The sequence below is a fragment of the Ctenopharyngodon idella genome, chromosome 5 (genome assembly GCF_019924925.1).
Source record: "Ctenopharyngodon idella isolate HZGC_01 chromosome 5, HZGC01, whole genome shotgun sequence".
NCBI lineage: Eukaryota > Metazoa > Chordata > Actinopteri > Cypriniformes > Xenocyprididae > Ctenopharyngodon > Ctenopharyngodon idella.
This window is the reverse complement of record NC_067224.1, coordinates 44318272-44338990: the sequence shown is the minus strand read 5'-3', so window position 1 is coordinate 44338990 and position 20719 is coordinate 44318272. Positions and strand designations below refer to the sequence as shown.

The 20719-nt window shown below is 36.1% G+C and overlaps 2 protein-coding genes across 16 annotated transcripts in view; both read left to right on the top strand.

Annotated features, from left to right (window-relative positions):
- The window catches only part of LOC127513103 (asialoglycoprotein receptor 1-like), an 83194-nt gene extending 68633 nt beyond the window's left edge, over positions 1-14561 (top strand). Inside the window, exons 2-12 of one of the 3 annotated variants that reach the window (XM_051894701.1) lie at positions 4686-4859; positions 6745-6814; positions 7275-7352; positions 7623-7718; positions 7801-7899; positions 8263-8367; positions 8466-8606; positions 8808-8900; positions 10179-10336; positions 11962-12071; positions 12455-14561. In XM_051894701.1, the coding sequence (XP_051750661.1) occupies positions 6748-6814; positions 7275-7352; positions 7623-7718; positions 7801-7899; positions 8263-8367; positions 8466-8606; positions 8808-8900; positions 10179-10336; positions 11962-12071; positions 12455-12605 (1098 nt within the window). In that variant the 5' untranslated portion in view covers positions 4686-4859; positions 6745-6747 and the 3' untranslated portion in view covers positions 12606-14561. Of the gene's footprint in view, positions 1-128; positions 2059-4685; positions 4860-4938; positions 6815-7274; positions 7353-7622; positions 7719-7800; positions 7900-8262; positions 8368-8465; positions 8607-8807; positions 8901-10178; positions 10337-11961; positions 12072-12454 lie in introns of those variants that run through there. The other 2 variants (XM_051894706.1, XM_051894707.1) reach the window with 2 other exon arrangements.
- asgr1c.1 (asialoglycoprotein receptor 1c, tandem duplicate 1) overlaps positions 1-20719 on the top strand; it is a 65228-nt gene that overhangs the window by 31464 nt on the left and 13045 nt on the right. The window lies entirely within an intron of this gene.

Sequence of the window (20719 nt, the reverse complement as noted above, 5' to 3'; positions counted from 1 at the left end):
GGCTAATTTTCATTTGAAAGTGAACTAATCCTTTAAGGTAAGACTCCTTTACTGAGTGGATGATTTCTTGTGAGTGGAGTTTGCTCCATGTACATAGTTCCTTTCCTTTTTTTTTTTCTTCCCCCCAGTGTTTCATGGTCATGACATTGAAGTTGAACAACTGGATATATAACAAGGGTAAACAATTCAGTCACTAGTCTCCTGAGAACACCCATAATGAAATCCAGCGTTAGTGTCAGTTCTGGCAGGTCACGTCAGTCAAGCTCGCATCAGCTGACTCCCAGGTGACTTACGTCTACCTATAGGAATACGACGCCTATCACAGCATCCATATATAAGCTCCTCAGTATTATCAGCAGCTATTGCATTTCTCAGGAGCAAATTACCCTCCTCCATCCCCAGCTCCTCCTCTCTTCAGTCAGGATTGGCCTTATGATTCCTCTGAATCAGACTAATTCTTGAAATATGTATAAATGTTAAATTATTGACATTAATTATATCTGCATATGTTGGTTCTGTTCTGTTTACCCTAAGGGAGGTTATTGCTGCTCTCCCTGCTCTTATCCATGCTAGACTGCATGGATGTGCAGGGAGTTCTTGCCCAGAACAGAACCATACCGCCAATACAAACGCTATGCAATTATCAATCATATTTGACGATAATGGTCCTGACAGAACAAGTCTTTGGATGTACTTTTGATAGTGTATTTGAATGTTTATTTTATGGCCCTTTGCAGTATATGAGTATAACTCTAGGAATGAGCTAATTGCTTTTCTGTAGTAACTGGCCATCATCCCACAAAAGTGGTGTTAAACTTTTATTTACCTTACAACATTAATTGAACTTTGAAAGAAATCACACAAACGCACACACACACACACACACACACACACACGTATACAGTGCTCAGCGTAAATGAGTACACCCCCTTTGAAAAGTAACATTTTAAACAATATCTCAATGAACACAAAAACAATTTCCAAAATGTTGACAAGACTAAGTTTAATATAACATCTGTTTAACTTATAACATGAAAGTAAGGTTAATAATATAACTTAGATTACACATTTTTCAGTTTTACTCAAATTAGGGTGATGCAAAAATGAGTACACCCCACAACAAAAACTACTACATCTAGTAGTTTGTATGGCCTCCATGATTTTTAATGACAGCACCAAGTCTTCTAGGCATGGAACGAACAAGTTGGCGACATTTTGCAACATCTATCTTTTTCCATTCTTCAAGAATGACCTCTTTTAGAGACTGGATGCTGGATGGAGAGTGATGCTCAACTTGTCTCTTCAGAATTCCCCATAGGTGTTCAATTGGGTTCAGATCAGGAGCCACTGAATCACTTTCACCCTGTTCATCTTCAGAAATCCAACAGTGGCCTTGTGTGTGTTTAGGATCATTGTCATGTTGGAAAGGTGCACGACAACCAAGGGAACGGAGTGATGGTAGCATCTTCTCTTTCAGTATATAGCAGTACATCTGTGAATTCATGATTTTTTATATATAGTGTATAACAAACTATTTACTATCTCACTTTCTTATATTTACTATTTGCATTGCACTGTAGTTGTACCATATCATTACCATAAAGGATCCATCAGTTATCATTGTTATTGTGTTTTGGAATATCTATCTGCAAATATCTGTATCATTTTAGTGCTATAAAAATACAGAAAGCAGCCTGTGTGATTTGTATTTGATGATTTGTTTCATTTTCTCAATGGTGGTCAATTCTAAGCTCAAGAAAAGCTAAAATTGGGTTAAAGACAGAAAATGCCTTTTCCACAATAAGAAAACTTTATTTCATTTAATGCGAAAATTAAATTATGTCTCAGTATGGGCGTTTTCACAATTCTTATGCAAGAATAAAGCAGCCAAATACATGACAAGCCTGAGCTTTGACTATTTCTTATTAAAATAAATATTTTATATGTCTAACTATAGAGATTTTAAGTAATTAGTACTTTTTGTACACCACATACATTATAAACCACTGAAATCGGTTGATAAATGTAAACGTTATTTTTGTTTTTATCCAGAAAAACCGCAGCTCGCCCGTTTACTTGCATTTGTTAACAGCACAGTCTTGCCCCACACAATATGGCGGACTCGTTGACGTATCGCAGCAACAGTCCAAAGAGGCCAATAGGGCGTCTAGTGTTTATTATAATGTCTATGGTTTTAACACCCTTTTATAGTCAACTGTCTGCTGGACACCTGTGTAATGAATAACTAGACTCACATGTGGTTGAATTCTTGTTAAATTAGACATTTGTAGTCTAAAATTTAGCTTTGCTCCAGAGACTTTCAGTGGGGTGTACTCATTTTTGCATCACCCTAATTTGAGTAAAACTGAAAATTTTGTTCTCCAAGTTATATTATTAACCTCACTTTCATGTCATATGTTAAACAGATGTTAGATTAAACTTAGTCTTGTCAACATTTTGGAAATTGTTTTTGTGCTCTATGAGATGTTTAAAATGTTACTTTTCAAATGGGGTGTACTCATTTACGCTGAGCACTGTACAGTATATGTGTATATTATATATATATATATATATATATATATATATATATATATATATACATACACACACACACACAAACACACACAGAGAGAAGATTAGTATTTCCATGCACATGTATTAAAAGCAAGATACAGTATTATTCATGGCAGACTCAAACCTCATGCTCCTATAGTAGGGGTGTGCGATATAACGATTTTTGATCGTGGACGATTAAAATGTCTACACGATCTGCTTATGAAGAAATATCGTAGTATCGTGCTACAGTGCTTTCTATCAGTTGCAGTTCCAGCGCCTCCGTCTCAGCATACTGTTCAACGTGACGTACATTCACGTCACATTTTAATGCAGCGGTTGAGAGTAATATTCGCGGGACACTTCAATCCAAAAAAGTTCATTATTTCATGTGCCTTGCCGTTTAAACTTTTCTTTCGCGTGCGCTAAAAGCCTGTCAAACAGCGCCTGATTACTAAGTTATCTTTAGAGTCCAATTGCTCTAATACTGTCAAATACGCACAAAGTTTACATAAACACAGTTGGTTATGTCTAAAGTGAAAGTAAACATTTGAGAGAAAATTGGATGCGTGGCTGTATATTAGAGACACGTGCAGGTCTAATATTAACCATGCGGTCGCTTGTCCTTAAAGGGATAGTTCACTGTAATGTTGTTTCAAAACTGTATTAATTTCTTTCTTGTGTAGAACACAAAATATTTTGGAGAATGTGGATTAGCCAGACAGTTGCTGGTCTCTATTGACTTCCATGGTAGGAAAAACATAGTCACTGTGGACCAGCAACTGTCTGGTCACATTCTTCAAAATAACTTTTTGCTCTCGACTGAGAACTTTAATACACTAGCTTTATTAAGAATCAATGTATAATTTATACAGTGAAGTCTAGTGTTATATTTTTATATTTGTTCATTTAATTTTTTACTTGAATGCTACTGTTAAATACATCTACTGTAGCTAAAAAAATAAATAATTTTATTAATTTCATTTGTATAATGTGTAGCCTATGTTTTTCTTCTTTTTTAATAACAAGGATAAAATTAATAACAAATAATGACAAATAACATAAAAAAATAGAGACAAAGATTTTTATCTTTGCCACTTTGGCCTAAATGTCTGCCATTTTTAATTTTATTTTATATTTTGTTATTTTGTAAGGCTTTGTTTTTAAAATAGGGAAATTAGTTTGGCTGTAATGCTCAGTCACTTGCAAAATAGTAAAAACAACATGAAGAATCATGATAAAAATCGTGAATCGTGGTTTTCCTGAAAAAAATCGTGATATTTTTGCCATATCACCCACCCCTATCCTATAGCATCTTGTTGGTTCTGTTCATTTGTACAATCTGCCTTATGTGCCCAGAAAATCATATTAAATTATCCTTAGATCTGTTACAGATCAAATTTTACATATAAATTACTCTCGCTTCCGTAATTCAGTATTTGAAAGTCCAAGCTCAGCACAACTGCAGTTTGTTTACTCAGCTAAATAATTTTAGTCTTTCACTAGAAGTACTATTTTAAATTGTAAAAAGGAAAATTCCCTACAGCCTTCAGAAAGAATTAAGCCGTTTACAGAGTCAAACAAGTAAAACAAGTCATTATATAGTGCTTTTTAAAATGCAGATTGTTTTAAAGCAGCTTTACACTGATAGAAGGAAACTATTTTGGCGGTGCAGCAGCTCTAGAAGAAAATAATATCATTGTCCAGCTTAATTAAGTTCAGTACTGATTAATTTCCATAGTAAAAATCATTAGTTATTAATTTAGTTCATTTATCTATACAGCAGCTCTTGAGAAAACAGTGATGTCATTGTCCAGCTCAGTTCATTTCGCATACAATGGTGTCGATGCAGGCAGATCAAAACATCGTTGAATATTAGGCGTCCCCAACTAAGCAAGCCAGAGGCGACAGCGGCAAGGAACCCAAACTCCATCAGGTGAAAGAATGGGGTAAAAAAAATTCTTGGGAGAAACCAGGCTCAGTCGGGGGGCCAGTTCTCCTCTGGCCAACAGCGAACAGTGCATGACTATGATTCTGGCAGCATTAGTGTTACGGAACACAGACTCACAACAATGTAGAAATGAATATGAGAGTTTTATTGAATGATAATACTGACAGTTCTTGGTTTGCAGGTGGTTGGAGGAGATCGTGGAAGACTGCAGCTGAAGCACACACATAGGTGAGGTGAGTGGAGAGTCATTGGAGTCCAGAGGAGAAGATGCTGGAGACACAGCAGATTAGGGAGACGAAGGAGACACAGAGGATAAGGAAAGACGATGGAGGAATAACGTATACACAATCCAGAGGTAAGTGTGTCCATATACAAATGAGACCAGACAAAGTGCTAGGATGAAGTGTGTGCTTAAATGCTGCTGTGCTGATGAGGTGATGGAGATCAGGTGCAGGTGATCGCTGAGTGTGAGCAGGTGAGCAACAGGAGGGATGATGGGAAATGGAGTACGGGGAAGGTGAGATAGATGGTGACCGTGACAATTAGAAGTCAGATTGGAACATTCAAAATATTTAATCCAGTACCATCTGTTTGAAGATCAGATTCATCACGCTGGTATGGAGACGGGTTAGTTGAGGATCTGTGCCGATGGCTGTCGTGTCGATGGGGCCTTCACAGGGGATAGCACTTCAGAGATATATTGTGCTCGTATTTAGGCTCAGATCCGGCTGACTACAGTAAACCTCAGGATAAAAAGAGAGACTAATATTAGCGTAGATGCCATTCTTCTTCTGATGTAACGAGTACATCTGGTGTTATAGGAAGTGTTCCTGGTTCCGGCTGACCTAATTTATGCAGCCTAACAATCCTTTAACAGATTTGAAAATAGAAATTGATAATGTGTTATGTGTATGCCAGATTAAAGAGATGTGTTTTTAGTCTAGATTTAAACTGACAGAGTGTGTCTGCTGCTAGGAAGATTGTTCCAAAGTTTAGGTGCCAAATAGTAAAAGGCTCTAAAGCCTGCATTTGATTTTGATATTCTAGGTATTATCAACTGGCCAGAATTCTGAGATCGCAATAGACGTGAAGGACTATAATGAATTAGGAGCTCGCTCAGGTACCTGGGAGCTAAACCATTTAGTGCTTTGTAAGTAATTAGCCAGATCTCTGAAGGGACATAAAATATGATCTTGTTACTCCCCTCCTGAAATTTCTTCATTGGCAGCCGATTCACTTTAGAATCAAATTTAAAATCCTGCTACTTGTCTACAAATCATTAAATAATCTTGCATCTACATATCTGACACTCCTGCAAGAGGTCTAAGATTGAGGGTAAATTACTCCAAATCCCTAGAACCCGCCTAAGGACCAGAGGAAATAGAGCTTTTGAAGTGGCTGGCCCCACTTTATGGAATAACCTACTTAATCACATTAGAACAGCTTCCACTTTATCTGAGTTTAAATCCTGTCTCAAAACACATCTTTTTTTCACATCTTGTCTTTTAATGTGTAGTTGTGTCTGTTCTTATGGTGACATTAATTGTAGGTTCTCTCATTCATTTAATTCTTCTTAGCTAGGAGTGTAGAAAAAAGAGTGTGTGTGAGGAAGGAAAAGACAGTAAGCACGGATGACAAGTTAACAGGCTAGCAAAATGCTAACGTATTATAAATGTGTTAGCATTTAAAAGCATAAATGCATAAATAAATGCATAACAATATCAGGTATATGGTGATGATTAGGTTATATTTAGCAATATAAACAACAATGAATAAAAAAAAACCCTATATAGAGCTACAGACGCAAAAAACTCAGCAGCAAGGCAGACAGGTGCAATCAATCAGCCCCTCAAAAGACCAAATAGCAAGGATAGTGGATAAAGGAACCAAAATGAAAACCTAGATCCATGGAATGGGACACATGGGGATTGTTGGAAAATCAACAAGATGCATGATGTAAAGTAGACACGACATAACCGTCATTATACCTGAAGAAAATGTGCATGCAAAAAAAAAAAAAAAGCTTTAGCATTAAATGTCCCTATGTGTGTCAGTAACAGTAATACCTAGAATCTTCCCAGAAGGAATTCCCCAAATATCAGTTTCTCAGAATGTGGAAGTGAATTTTATTTTTAAGGAACACGATTACATAAATCATTAATATATAAGAGGTGTTGTTTTGAATTTCAACTATAAGAAGCAAGTGACCTGTTAAATTTGCTCCCATTTTATTGTCTCAGAAAATGGATCGTTCTGAAGAATACATTAAAATGGAGATGGAATGTAAACCGAAGAAATCTTTTCGGAGAGGTTTGGAAGATTTGCAATATCATATTCAGTTGGAGAAACTATCTTAAAGCATTAAACTAATTTGGCTTTTACAGCTTGAGAGAAATGGAAAATGTTTCGATAAGTCCTGCAATTACATTTATTACAGACTTTTTAAAATTATTATTTCAAAAGCAACATAATAACATCTCAGATTTTAACCAGTGAGCTGTATCAATTAATCATGTTCATGCAAATTATGGTTATAAATATTTTGTACTGCTTGCGCTATTGCTAATTTGAACAAACTTCTAAATATAAACTTGGGTATGTCACTTGCTCTGGCACTATTTTGCTACAGATATGAATGATATCTCAAAATGTGTGGACAAAGGCAAAACAAAATTAAAACACGGCATTGCAAAATTAAATTATTACATTTTGACAATTGACATGATTTTAAGCATAGAAATTAATCTAGGATTTTGTCTGTTTTCTGCAGGTAGCAGTCAAACTGGCATCCTTGTGCTTCTAGGAACAGTCTGCATTATTATTTTCATGATCATGACTTTTGTCATCTGTGAGTGGATAAAACGAAATACTGTCTTTAGTGTTTTGCTAATAGAATACTTTAATTTTGCAGTGGTATGACTGCGACGGCTTTGTGTTTTTAGTGTGATAAATAATGTGACTAAACTGCTAATTGGGATATGAACTGAGCTGCTTTGCTCTTATCTCTGAACTGAGCTTTAATAAACGATTTTAATTTAGCATATGAATATTAAAAATATTTGCAGAGAATCTGGAAAAGTGACAGTTTGTTTGCTTGTCTGTTTATTTCGGTTCAAAGATTCGAAGCAAGAAAGAAACTTCTCAGAGCTGAAGAGTTGGATGAACAATCATACTTCTGATCGAACCTCTGTCAAATCTGATTTTCAGATCACAGGTGGGAACTTCATCATAATCATCACAGATCACTTTTGGTAAAATGGACTTCTAATTAATGACTTTTTTCCCCTTTTGGACAGGTAGTGACCTAGAAAAGAAGGTTTCTGAGCTGCAGAATTTGGTGTCCAGCTTGAGTTCAAATTTGAACATGTCTAGATCAAGTAACCCAATGACTAACGGTTAGTGTCTTGACTTTGCCTTAACTCCTGATGTTTTATTTTGATTTGTTAGTGATCCCAAGGCCATTTATGGATAATTTAAGTGGCCATTTAAGTATCATGATGATAATTCATGATTTTTTTTCTAAAGTTTTCTAGAACAAAGTTTAAACAAATGTCCTTCATGAAAAATGCTACATTACTAATGTTTGTTTGGGGTAAAATCTTTAATGCAATGAATTTTTGCGTTGATTTAGGTTTCTCAGAAGAGCATGATTGTTAACCATCTCTTCTCTTTGACACTGCAAACAGTCTAAGATTTGATATGTGCATAAAAAAGCACTGATTATTTACTTATCATTTGTCCATCTCACTCTCCAAAAGAAGTGCATGAAAAGAAGTTGTCTAATATTGAGACCTTGATGGCCGATCTTGGCTCATCACTGAGTTCACTCTCATCCAAACAAGAGGAAAACCAACAAAAGTTGGGTAAGCCCTGGACGTACTTTCGGCTGAAGAATTCTCAAATTTAAGACAACATATATCAAGGGTTTGAAGCTGTATATTTCTATTTCTTTCCCCTGCAGAGCACCAACAGGACCTGTCACACACTGAAGTAAAGAATGCGATGGACAGTTTGAGTTTTGCAGTATCAGCCCTTAGGTCTAAACTAACAATCGGCAGTTTTATGTCAGCTCATGCTTTTTCACATACACAACAAATCTTGGGTAAGACGGCAACCTAAAATTCTATTAACGACAAAAAACCCCCCCACAAATATTCTTTTAAATATACTGTAAATGTTAATAGATATTTTATTTTAGAAATTCTAACTGTATTCATCAAATATCATGTTCTTCAGAATTGTGTTATATGATAAGATAATCAGGCTGATATATTGTTTGTTTGGCTTTTGTCTCTGGATAAAGCTGACATGTCAAGCTCACTGATGGTCTTGAAGAGTTCAATGGAGGGACTGAGATCATTATTTCAATCTGTGTCTTATAAACTATCATTAACCAGTGAGTAAACTCTAAATTCAAGGTGCAATATTGTATATGTAGTTCCTGTTTTGATACTGTTATTTTAAACAACTACTGTTTTTTTAATGGCAAAAAGCTTTAAATCCATAATGGTGCACCAGACAGTACAATGATGAAGGTAAAAATAAATGAGAATCACTGTGAAAAATTACTCACCCCCATGTCATCCAAGATGTTTGTCTTTCTTTCTTCAGTCGAAAAGAAATTAAGGTTTTTGAGGAAAACATTCCAGATTTTTCTCCATATAGTGGACTTCACCAGCAACCAAAGGGTTGAAGGTCCAAATGTCAGTTTCAGTGCAGCTTCAAAGAGCTCTACATGATCGCAGACGAGGAATAAGGGTCTTATCTAGTGAAACGATCGGCCATTTTCTAAAATAAAAATAAAAATCATATATTTTTGAACTACAAATGCTCATCTTGCACTGCTCTGCGATGCGCCACGCATTACATAATCACACTGGAAAGGTCACGTGTGATGTAGGCCGAAGTACCGATCCAGTGTTTACAAAGTGAACGTGCAAAGACTAAGTCAAACGGCCTTTACAAAAAAAGGTAAAACAACGATGTTGGACGATTTTGATGTTGGAGGAGAAAATGAGATGAAGTTTTTCGCCCTACCATGGTACTTCCTCCTACATCACACGTGACCTTTCCAATGTGATTATGTAATGTGTGGAGCATCACTGAGCAGTGCAAGACGAGCATTTGTGGTTAAAAAGTATATATATATATATTTTTTTTTTTTAGAAAATGACCAATGGTTTCTCTAAATAAGACTCTTATTCCTCGTCTGGGATCATGTAGAGCTCTTTGAAGCTGCACTGAAACTGACATTTGGACCTTCAACCCCAGTGAAGTCCACTATATGGAGAAAAATCCTGGAATGTTTTCCTCAAAAACCTTCATTTCTTTTTGACTGAAGAAAGACATGAACATCTTGGATGACATGGGGGTGAGTAAATTATCAGGAAATTTTAATTCTGAAGTGAACTAATCCTTTAAAATCTTACAATATCAGTACAGCAAAATGTTAATTAACTAAACCTCATCACAGAGAAAACTAGTCCTGGGTTTATGGGGAGATTCATCAATATGAAAATTGATGAAAATATGAAAATTCTGTCGAAATGAGTTCACTAACTGAGAGTCACAGAGAGAAGTGGAGTAAATGATGACAGAATTTTCATGTTTGAGGGATTTTTTTTTTTTTTTGGTGGGAACTAAAGCATTAATTTAGTCTTGTCCTCTTACATAGGTGTACTTGCATCAGGCTGTATTGAATCTGATTGGATCCAATTCAGCAACAGCTGTTACCTGTTCTCTAGTGATTCAATGAACTGGACCCAAGCAAAAGATTACTGCGAAGAGCAGGGTGCGTTACTCTTAAAAGTAGAAGACTCCGAGAAGGAGTGGGTGAGTTACAGACATACACACACACACACTTTTCCTTGACCCTTTCAGGTGCTGTGGTCACTGTGAGAAACCACTTGTTTTTTTATTACCTCTCATTTTGCTTTATAATTTAATTTATTGAAGGAAACTGGTTTGCTACACATTTATTTAAAGTCCCCCTGTAGTTAATAGTTTTACCAAAATTACATATTTAAAAAAATTTTTCATTTGAAAAAAAATTCTTAATGCCTTAAAATAGCTTGAATGTAACTCTACATCCTTGCCTCATTTAATTTACACAGATCTATGAATATGCTAATTAGCCCCACCTCCACTCACTCGCACAGACGAGATCCACTCAGTCAACTTACTGAGGTAAACGCTGCACAATGGTATCGCTTTTTAAAACGTCGGACACATAACGGTAATTAATATGATTAGCGTTTGCTTGACTACGTTATCAAACGGCTAATAATGTGTTGCTAATGTTACACAAACCATGTTCACATTCACGACTCGTCAGTCAGCTGTCTTCTAACAATCAGTTTCCTTAGAAACGCTTTGAACAACTCAGAGCGTCAGTGGAGAAAGGCATATAGTTCATCATAATATACATCATACACCTGCCATATTGCTAAATCTACCCAATTTTTCATATCAACAGAAAAATATATCGGCATAACCTTCTTTTGAGACTCAGCTGAAGATATGCTAAAGCCCGCCGGCATGTTGACGCGATTGGTTTACCTTATTACCAATCGCGTCAACGTGCCGGCGGGCTTTAGCATGTGACGTCAGAAAATAAATCTTTTAAATCTCGTCAGAAACACCAGCGATTTCAAACCACGGGTTTGAGACTGTCTTTGGTTTACTGCAGTTTTAAAGAGAAAATACTCAGCAATGGTGTTGACTTATTTGCCTTAAAGCATGTTAAAAACACCAGATAGACATATGAACAACATTAAAAACTTGATTTTCACCACAGGGGGTCTTTAAGAAAAAAGAATGCTACAATGGGATGTTCATTTCATTTTTTTCCCTAACTGATAACAGAAGCTCGTTAACCGATCATTAAATGTTAACCGATAAGATGTTAATTTACATTCAATCATAATAGAATGGATAAGTGTCTGTGACATGCTAAAAATACCAACATTTGATTTCCAGGGGTTTAGTTCCTCATAAACAACACAACATGAGGATTCATCATCACATCACCACACACCACTTCTGTGAATGGAGAAAAACAGAATAAAAGTATTAGGGCGGGAAAAAAAAAATATTGATGCATCGCGATTCTCTCACCAATAATTCTGGATCATTCTAAAAATTTCAGAATCGATTCTGACATTAGTTTTGACCTGCATTAAGACATTTAAATAATATTTGGGAAAAATGCCCTTTATAAAGATTTTAAAAAATGCCCTTTGGGCAAATATCACAAATATGCAAATTTAAATATGTCAAAGCTCATAATACACTGATGAGAATATTGTTTCAGAATAAATTAGATTTACCACACACACACACAAAAACGACCGATTTACTTGTCTGAAGGATAAGCACATGACAGTGCTTAATGTTGAGCTCTGGGTTAATACCTTTTATTCTGTCTTTCAGTATTTGTTTTTAATTTCTCCTCCTAGGAATTTGTTACCCACTTGACCAAACCATTTCAATACTGGATCGGTCTAACGGATCAGACCACAGGCCAGTGGAGATGGGCGGATGACACTCCTTGCACCATGGACAAAGTGTGAGTTGATATATGCAGCCACATTTTTCCATATTCAATTAATTTTCCATTATTCCATTATAAACAGTTGTATCCACAGCTTCCACAGGATATCTTAAAATTTGGCTTTCTGGTTATATTTGTTTCCCCCCTCTATTCTTGCCCTTTGTAAATGAAAGAAGGATAGAAAGCAATTAATTTAAGATAATGTACTTTAAGATTTTGCTTGTAAAGTAAATGCAACTTGATTAAGCAATGTTTCAGCCATTTAAATAAATATATTAGTTGTAGGTCATGGATGTGGGATTAAATTACCATAAAATGAACTTTAGTCTGGATGGAATGCCAGGAAAGTTTTCTATATGCAGATGGAATAGTATAACATTTTTTGGCTTTGGTTACAGACACTGGGGTCCTGGGCAGCCAGATAAGTGGCAAGGACATCGGGAAAAGGGAGGAGAGGAATGCGCACATATAACATACAGTGGGAATGTTAATGACAACCACTGTGCCATCAAAATGAGATTTATATGTAAAGTATCTAAGGATTCTTAAAAGCAACCTGTTTGTATGTTCAAGAGAGTGATCATACATTTGTGTTGTGTTTTATTTTTTCTTTATTCATTTATAATCATTGAATCAATCATTAATCATTTAATTCATTATATTACTTGTTATTTTACAAACCCCATTTCCAGAAAAGTTGAGACATTTTGTAAATTGCAATAAAATCATGAATCTGTCATTTGTTAATTCTCTTTAAAGTTTATTTAACTGATAAAAGTACAAAGGAAAGATTTCCAGTGTTTTCACTGACCAACAGAATTGTATTTTGTAAATATAAACAAATTTTGATTTTGATGGCTGCAAACATTCTTGTACTTTTTGTCAGCTGAATAAAGGTTCAAGAGAATTAACAAATCACAGATTGTTGCATTGCATTTTACAAAATGTCCCAACTTTTCTGGAAATAGGATTGTACTTATTTTCCTTGCTTTTGTTGTTTAATCTTATTAGTGTGTGGTTTCAAGGGATATTTGTCTTCACAAGTTAGAGATACGAGAAAGTCTCCATTTCAAGTGTTTTTAGTGTCACAGGACAATGTTGGGAAGCAGTACTTTTCCATTGCTTTTCCTTTGGTATGATGACACTTGTTGCTTATGTGCTGATCAAACGAAGTACAGGACAAAGTCCAACATGGACGAAGACCAGACAAAGTAGGCATGAAGTTCAGAAGAATTTTGCAACTAAGATTATTCAATAAATCCTTATAATTTTTATCATAACTTTTAAGGGTGCTGCAATCAGCATTTTTGGGGCCGATCACTGAAAGCAGTATCGACAGATATGATCGCCAAAATTCATACTACTACATGATAAATGCAAGGCTTCAAATAGACCCAAGGGGGTTATTTACTTATCTCTTAATTTTAACATACATTGTTGTTGAGAATAAGAATATCATGAATTGACAACTCTTTATTTATTGGCAAGCAACATATGTCAGAGCTTAACAAATATATGTGAAATAAAAAAAAAGTCATTATCAACAGAAAGTAGGTTAACAGCATGTAAAACAACACTGTATAGTCTTCACTATATAAATGAAATATAGAATAATCCTACTAAATCTACTAAAGAGCAGTGATTAATTTTCCTTTTGTCTTTTGTTGTTTGATTAACATTAGGGACACAGACAGCAGCAAGTATATTAGGCTGCTGTCACTTTAAGACTAAATCACAATCTAACTGATGCCAAGTGCAATACTGAACCTGAAAATAGCTGTGATATAGCAAAGGAAATTATACTGTCCGATATAGTGTTTAGTCCTTTGAACACTAGTTGTATACTGCTACCCTGTGTAAGAAAGCAAAGCAAACACCTCAAAACTTATTAACTTTGACAAATAAAAGAATTTCACAAAAAATTGTCTGCTTACTTTCTGTTGTCTAGAGCAGTGATTACCATCAGGGGTATGCGAAAAGACTAAAATAATAGGTCACAATAGGGAAATCGTAACTCCCGTTTCATGCCGACTTTAATTATTAAATTATAATAATCAAAAGGGATGTCTAATCAAATTAATTCATAAAACTTTAACAATTTAATAATGAATTAAAATTTTAACAATGTGACTGTTAGTAATCATTTTCAAAGCTATATTATGCTATATTGAGGTATTTTGAAACATTTTAAACTGTGGTCCTCTTTCCTTACCTGCCCAAGTATGGTGGAGTTGGCAGGGGCAACTACAACAACTTCAGTGCGCGAATTATGGGTGTAACAGAACAGACCAGTGAAGAGACTTCCCTTGAAAGTGAGGGAATGTACTATTTTTATATCTTTCTATTTTATTTTTCTCTGTATCTTACTAAAGGACTAGGGTCCCTTTTCAGACAATGCAATTTGCAAGACCGGTTTCCTGTTTTGCTGTCAGAGTCGAAGAACTGAAACATGAACTGTCTGCTTACCTAACACCAACATACTATAAACTCACTGAAATAATTAAAGTCCCCCTGTGGTGAAAATCAAGTTTTTAATGTTGTTTATATGTCTATGTAGTGTTTTTAATATGCTTTAAGACAAACCATGTGCAAATTCATAAGTCAGCACTATTGCTGAGTATTTTATGTTTGAAACTGCAGTAAACCAAAGACAGTCTAAAACCCGCGTTTTGAAATCGGTGGTGTTTGTGACGTCACAGACTACCTTGTAACCAATCACAACAACGTGCCGGCAGGCTTTAGCATATCATTAACTATGACTGCTCTGAAGCAGGAAAGTCTCGAGAGAAGCCAGGTTATCCCGGTATATTTTCTGTTGATATGAAAAATTGTGTAGATTTAGCAATATAGCAAGTCTATTACGATGTTATGATGAACTATATGCCTTTCTTCACTGACGTTCTGAGTTGTTCAAAGCGTTCGTAAGGATACTGATTGTTAGAAGGCAGCTGTCTGACTCTGTCTGAGATGAAGAACGGAAACGGTGTGTGTAACATTAGCAACACATTATCAGCTGTTTGATAATGTAGTCAAGCAAAAGGCAAATTATATTCATTCATATTAATTAATGACAACCGTCACAATGGGCTGCGCCAAGTGTGCGAGCGCATAGGAGCTCGCGCCAAAGTAAAGTGACAGCTGACTTGAAGTAAAGCCAATAAAGTTTTTTTTTAAAATAAATGTTTTTGTCCTTCGAAATATTTTAATACTATAAAACATAGCTAAAACAATATTGCTCTGAGCGTGTAACCGTGATTCATGTGCATATGTCAGTCAGTGTGGCCTCACACGGCAAGTTCTGGGAGAGCTATTCAGTCGATTATAAATTCTGATTTTGGTCACGTCTGGAAAGGATCAAACCATAGATATTAGCCTACCTGATAACTTCAAGTAAATACGCTGGAAATCCGCGCTCATTCAAGGATGTGCATTTATTTCATGTACGGAGAAGGCACGGGTGCCTGCAGGATTTTATCTGAATGTTTTTTTAAATCTCCAAAAAGCAACGAAATTGTCAAACATCCATTTAGCGCATGTTCACAGAGGAAAACGGCTGCTTAATTAAATCGCTTCAGGTGATTCATTGAGAGAGCAGTCCAAAAGAATGCAAGTGGATTCAGACCGTTTTGCAAAGGCGTTTTACCAAATTCATAATTTAAAACACAATTTAAGCGTCAGAAAATATGTGAGCAGTTCAGTTGCACAGCTGTTAAACAATATACGAAGCGAAGCAAGCTTTTTTCTTAAATATCCACAACACAAACAACAAACTGCTCATCACTACAGCAACAGTAGACTCTCCGAGCTGGCATGAGCGAGTGGAGGTGGGGCTAATTTGAATATTCATTGATCCGTGTATATTAAATGAGGCAAAGTCATAGAGTTACATTCAAGCTATTTTAAGGCATGAAGAAATTTTTTTCACTTGAATTTTTTTTTTTAAATATGTCATTTTGGTGATCAAAGATGAGTTTTAAGGGATAAAATAATTGACTACAGGGAGACTTTAAAATCATTCAACATCAATACAGTGAAATATGAATTTACAAAACCTCCTCACAGAGTAAACCAGTCCTGCTTTTGTAGGGGAGGTTCAACAAAATGAAAATTCTGTTGATGTTTTGATCAAATGTGTTGCATGACCGAGTAAAAAACAAAAATGTAAGGCCATTTTTTTCTTATTGGTGGTTCAACAGAGCAAAGTATAATTTCTTTGTTCAAAATGTATGATGATGTGCATTTACCTGACCTTTACACCCGAGTGATGAAGTCTGCTTCACACATCCCAGATCTGTGGCTTGTGTGCGGCGCTTCAGCCTAACTGGAACAGCAGATGTGCAGTTAGTGTGATATTTCATTTATTTTACACATCTATGCATTTGGCAGATGATTTTATTTTACATAAAGTGAGCTTTGGAAAATGTTGTGATGTCAGTGATGTTGAGTGATTTCTAGGTTACTTTATTGAATGTCTTTTTAAAATCAACAAAACTCTGGATGACCATGGCACTATTTTTCATTAAAAAGCCTTTATTGTCTCATGGCTACATATGCAAAGTTAAAAGAACTCTCCTACGTGTTTCGGCACAGTCCTCCCTTAGAGAGAGTAACACAATAAACTTGCCAAACAAACTTTATATACTGACTGGCCAATCACATGGAAAAACTCAATGCATTATACATGTAGACATGGTCAAGACGATCTTCTGAAGTTCAAACTGAGCATCAGAATGGGGAAAGGTGATTTAAAGGGTTAGTTCACCCAAAAATGAAAATTCTGTCATTAATAATTACTCACCCTCATGTTGTCCAAAACACGTAAGACCTTAGTTCATCTTCGGAACACAAATTAAGATATTTTTGATGAAATCCGAGAGCTCTCTGACTCCTCCATAGACAGCAATTTAATTACCACTGTCAAGGCCCAGAAAGGTACTAAAGACATCGTTAATATAGTCCATGTGACTGCAGTGGTTCAACCTTAATTAAAAAAAAAAAAAAAAAAACAGTAAACAGTAAAACATAGTAAACACAGTGCAGTACTTCCGTGTTTACTTCCAAATACTGGCTCAGTATTAGCCAACGCTGTACACGTGAGCAGCACAACGCATGCGTGTGATGCTGAAGCAAGAGCCAGCCAATAATGAGTCGGCATTCTGATGTAAACACGGAAGCGCTGCACTGTGTTTACTACATCAGCTGCATAGGAGACTGACATGGAAGAGAAGAGACTGTTGAATAAAGTCGTGCACACAAAATGTATTTATAATCACTTCATAAAATTAAGGTTGAACCACTGCAGTCACATGGACTATTTTAACCCTTTAAGACCTGAAGTCTTTTTTAGAGTTTTTTTTTCTGAGGGACATACACAAAAGTAAAGACTCATAACTCCAAAACTTTATCAAGGAGAGTCAAAAGGTAGGTATCATTTGATAGAACACATTTTTAGAAAATATAAATTACATTACATTTGGACATTGTCATGCTGAGAAACTGCTGATAAAAGACAAAAAATATCTTTTTTTTTTTTTATAATTTTGCATTTTTGTTTATTTGACATGGAATAACTCAGGAAGGCAATAAGATCGGAGAAAAATTCTTTTTTGTTGATGCTCTCCTATATGTGAGCTGCATCTGGTTCAAATTTTGTGGTGATAGCATAAAGTATAGTTGAATAAAATATTATTCATTTTTTCACAGCCAGATGGCGCCCTCGGGCGGTAAACTCCGGTTTAGAGGCACTTCTCAGCACTCATTAGGAGTTTTTCAAAATGATTAGATGCATTAAAAAGCTGAGTTTCTAAGCTTTAAAATGATATCTATTTTGTGTTATTCCACGTTGGAAAACGAACATGGTTCAGGGAACATTGGATACACACTGCATACCGGAAAGATGAGAGACATGTTTTTAGCCAAGTATGTTACATCATTCCGTGAGTAATATCTTGTGATCAACGCAATATATTATGTTGATTTTGGATTCATTTTAATCATGAGAATCTGCTTTAAATAATGATGTTTTCTATGATCTGTGCATTTTTCATGAAGTTATGAGCACGTGAAATCTACAAATTTTTATTCAGTTAGCGGCTGTGCTGTTTTTGTTGTAAACGCATATTACTCAGACTCATTAGAGGGTGAAAACAACACAACAGGAGCATGTGGGAGGCCTCATCTGAACGAGTAAAGTCTCTGGTTTTGTATGCAAAAAGAATTTTTGTGCTACCTATATGGGTTCAGTTTTTATTGGCTCTTAAAGAGAGACACGCAAATGGGAGCGCGGGTGCTCCATCCGGTCTTAAAGGGTTAACAATGTCTTTACTACCTTTCTGGACCTTGACAGTGGTGATTAAATTGCTGTCTATGGAGGAGTAAGAGAGCTCTCGGATTTCATCAAAAATATCTTAATTTGAGTTCTGAAGATGAACGAAAGACTTACGGGTTTGGAACAACATGAAGGTGAGTAATTAATGAGAGAAATTTTCATTTTTGGGTGAACTAACCCTTTAAGTGACTTTGAACATGGCATGGTTGTTGGTGCCAGATAGTCTGATCTGAGTATTTCAGAAACTGCTGATCTATTGAGATTTTTACACAACCATCTCTAGGGTTTACAGAGAATGGTCAAAAAGAAAGGAAATATCCAGTGAGTGGCAGTTCTGTGGGCGAAAATGCCTTGTTGATGTCAGAGGAGAATGGCCAGACTGCTTCCAGCTGATAGAAAAGCAACAGTAACTCAAATAACCACTCGTTACAACTGAGATCTGAAGAAGAGCATCTCTGAAAGCACAACAGCAGACAGGCTACAGCAGCAGAAGAAATACCGGTGCCACTCCTGTCAGCTGAGAACAGCAAACTGACAATAGAAGATTGGAAAAACTTTGCCTGGTCTGATGAGTCTCGATTTCTGCTGCAACATTCAGATGGAAGGGTCAGAATTTGGTGTAAAAAGCATGAAAGCGTGGATCCATCCTGCCTTGTATCAGCGGTTCAGGCTGCTGGTGGTGTGATGGTGTGAGGGAGATTTTCTCGGCACACTTTGGGCCTCTAAGTACCAACTCAGCATCGTTTAAATGCCACAGCCTATTGTTGTATTGTTGCTGACCGTGTGCATCCCTTTATGACCACAGTGTACTCATCTTCTGATGGCTACTTCCAGCAGGATGTCACAAAGCTCAAATCATCTCAAACTGGTTTCTTGGACATGACAATGAGTTCACTAGACTCAAATGTCCTCCACAGTCATCAGATCTCAATCCAAAAGAGCAGCTTTGGGATGTGGAGGAACGGGAGATTCACATCATGTGCAGCCGACAAATCTGCAGCAACTGCGTGATGCTGTCATGACAATATGGACCAAGATCTCTGAGGAATGTTTCCAGCATCTTGTTGAATCTGTGCCACAAAGAATTAAAGCAGTTCTGAAGGCAAAAGCGGGTCCATCACAATCTAGCAAGGTGTACCTAATAAAGCGCCCGGTGAGTATATATAATGTGCCACTGAGAATTATTACAAATTTATTATCATGAAATTTAATTTACATGATGACAATAACTACAAATTGTAATTTATCTACACAAAACCCTAAACTGCTTAAATCTGCTGAATTGACTGATTTACTGAACAAAAAGTGTTTGCGCCTGTCACTGCATGTCGTAATTGCATCAAGCTTGACGAAGGTTTACATTTTTTAACTTCATGTAAACCTATTTTGCAATGGGGAAATAAAAAGCTGATGCAGCACTAAACAGCTCATATGTGCAATTTTTTTTGTCCTACATAGCAAACTCCTCAAACAGTAAGATATATTCTCTTCTCTGTTGAAAAAAAAACCCACATATGCTGATTCAGTATGTTTTGAAGCATGGCAGCTGGTTTGAGCTGGTTATATTTTGAGTTGGAGCTAGTTGCTTAGGACCAGCACTTGACTAGGACCAACTTAAAGGGTTAGTTCACCCAAAAATGAAAATTATCCCATGATTTACTCACCCTCAAGCCATCCTAGGTGTATATGACTATCTTCTTTCAGATTAACACAATTGGAGAAAAATATCCTTAGTCCTCCAAGGTTTACAAATTTACTTTCAACTGAAACAGGAAGGCAGGGCGGGACATATCGAACAAAATTTTTAAAACAGTAGCATTTCGTTTATACCACAGCTCGGCCAGAGCCGTTAAACTCAGTAAAACCTCTGTTCCTTCTAATCTCTAACCGTTTATTCTCCTAATCTCCTCTATATCACTTTAAAATACAGCATTCTGTACAGAATTTAAATGGATCTTAAATAGAACCTTCTCACGGTCCACGGATATGATCCGCTCTGTGTTCTCATGTCCCTAAGCCAGAGCAGGAACATGAAAACAGACTTCATTCGCATCAATGGAAAGCATATTTACACTGTCTGAATCATTCCCTATTCTCTATATAGCGCACTATGTGCCAGTAAATGTGTGAACAAGTGACCGATTTCAGCCACAGCTTCAGTGTCTGTTTATAGTGTAGGAGGGGCTTCAGATAGAGAGCATTTGATTGGACAGAAGATTTGATGAGAAGATGAAGTCCGCGGTGATGTCATGAAAATCCGTGATCCATTTTTTGCAGAAAAGAAATAGTACGTTTTCAATGCTTATATCTCCTAAATGCGAATTTTGTTACTGTT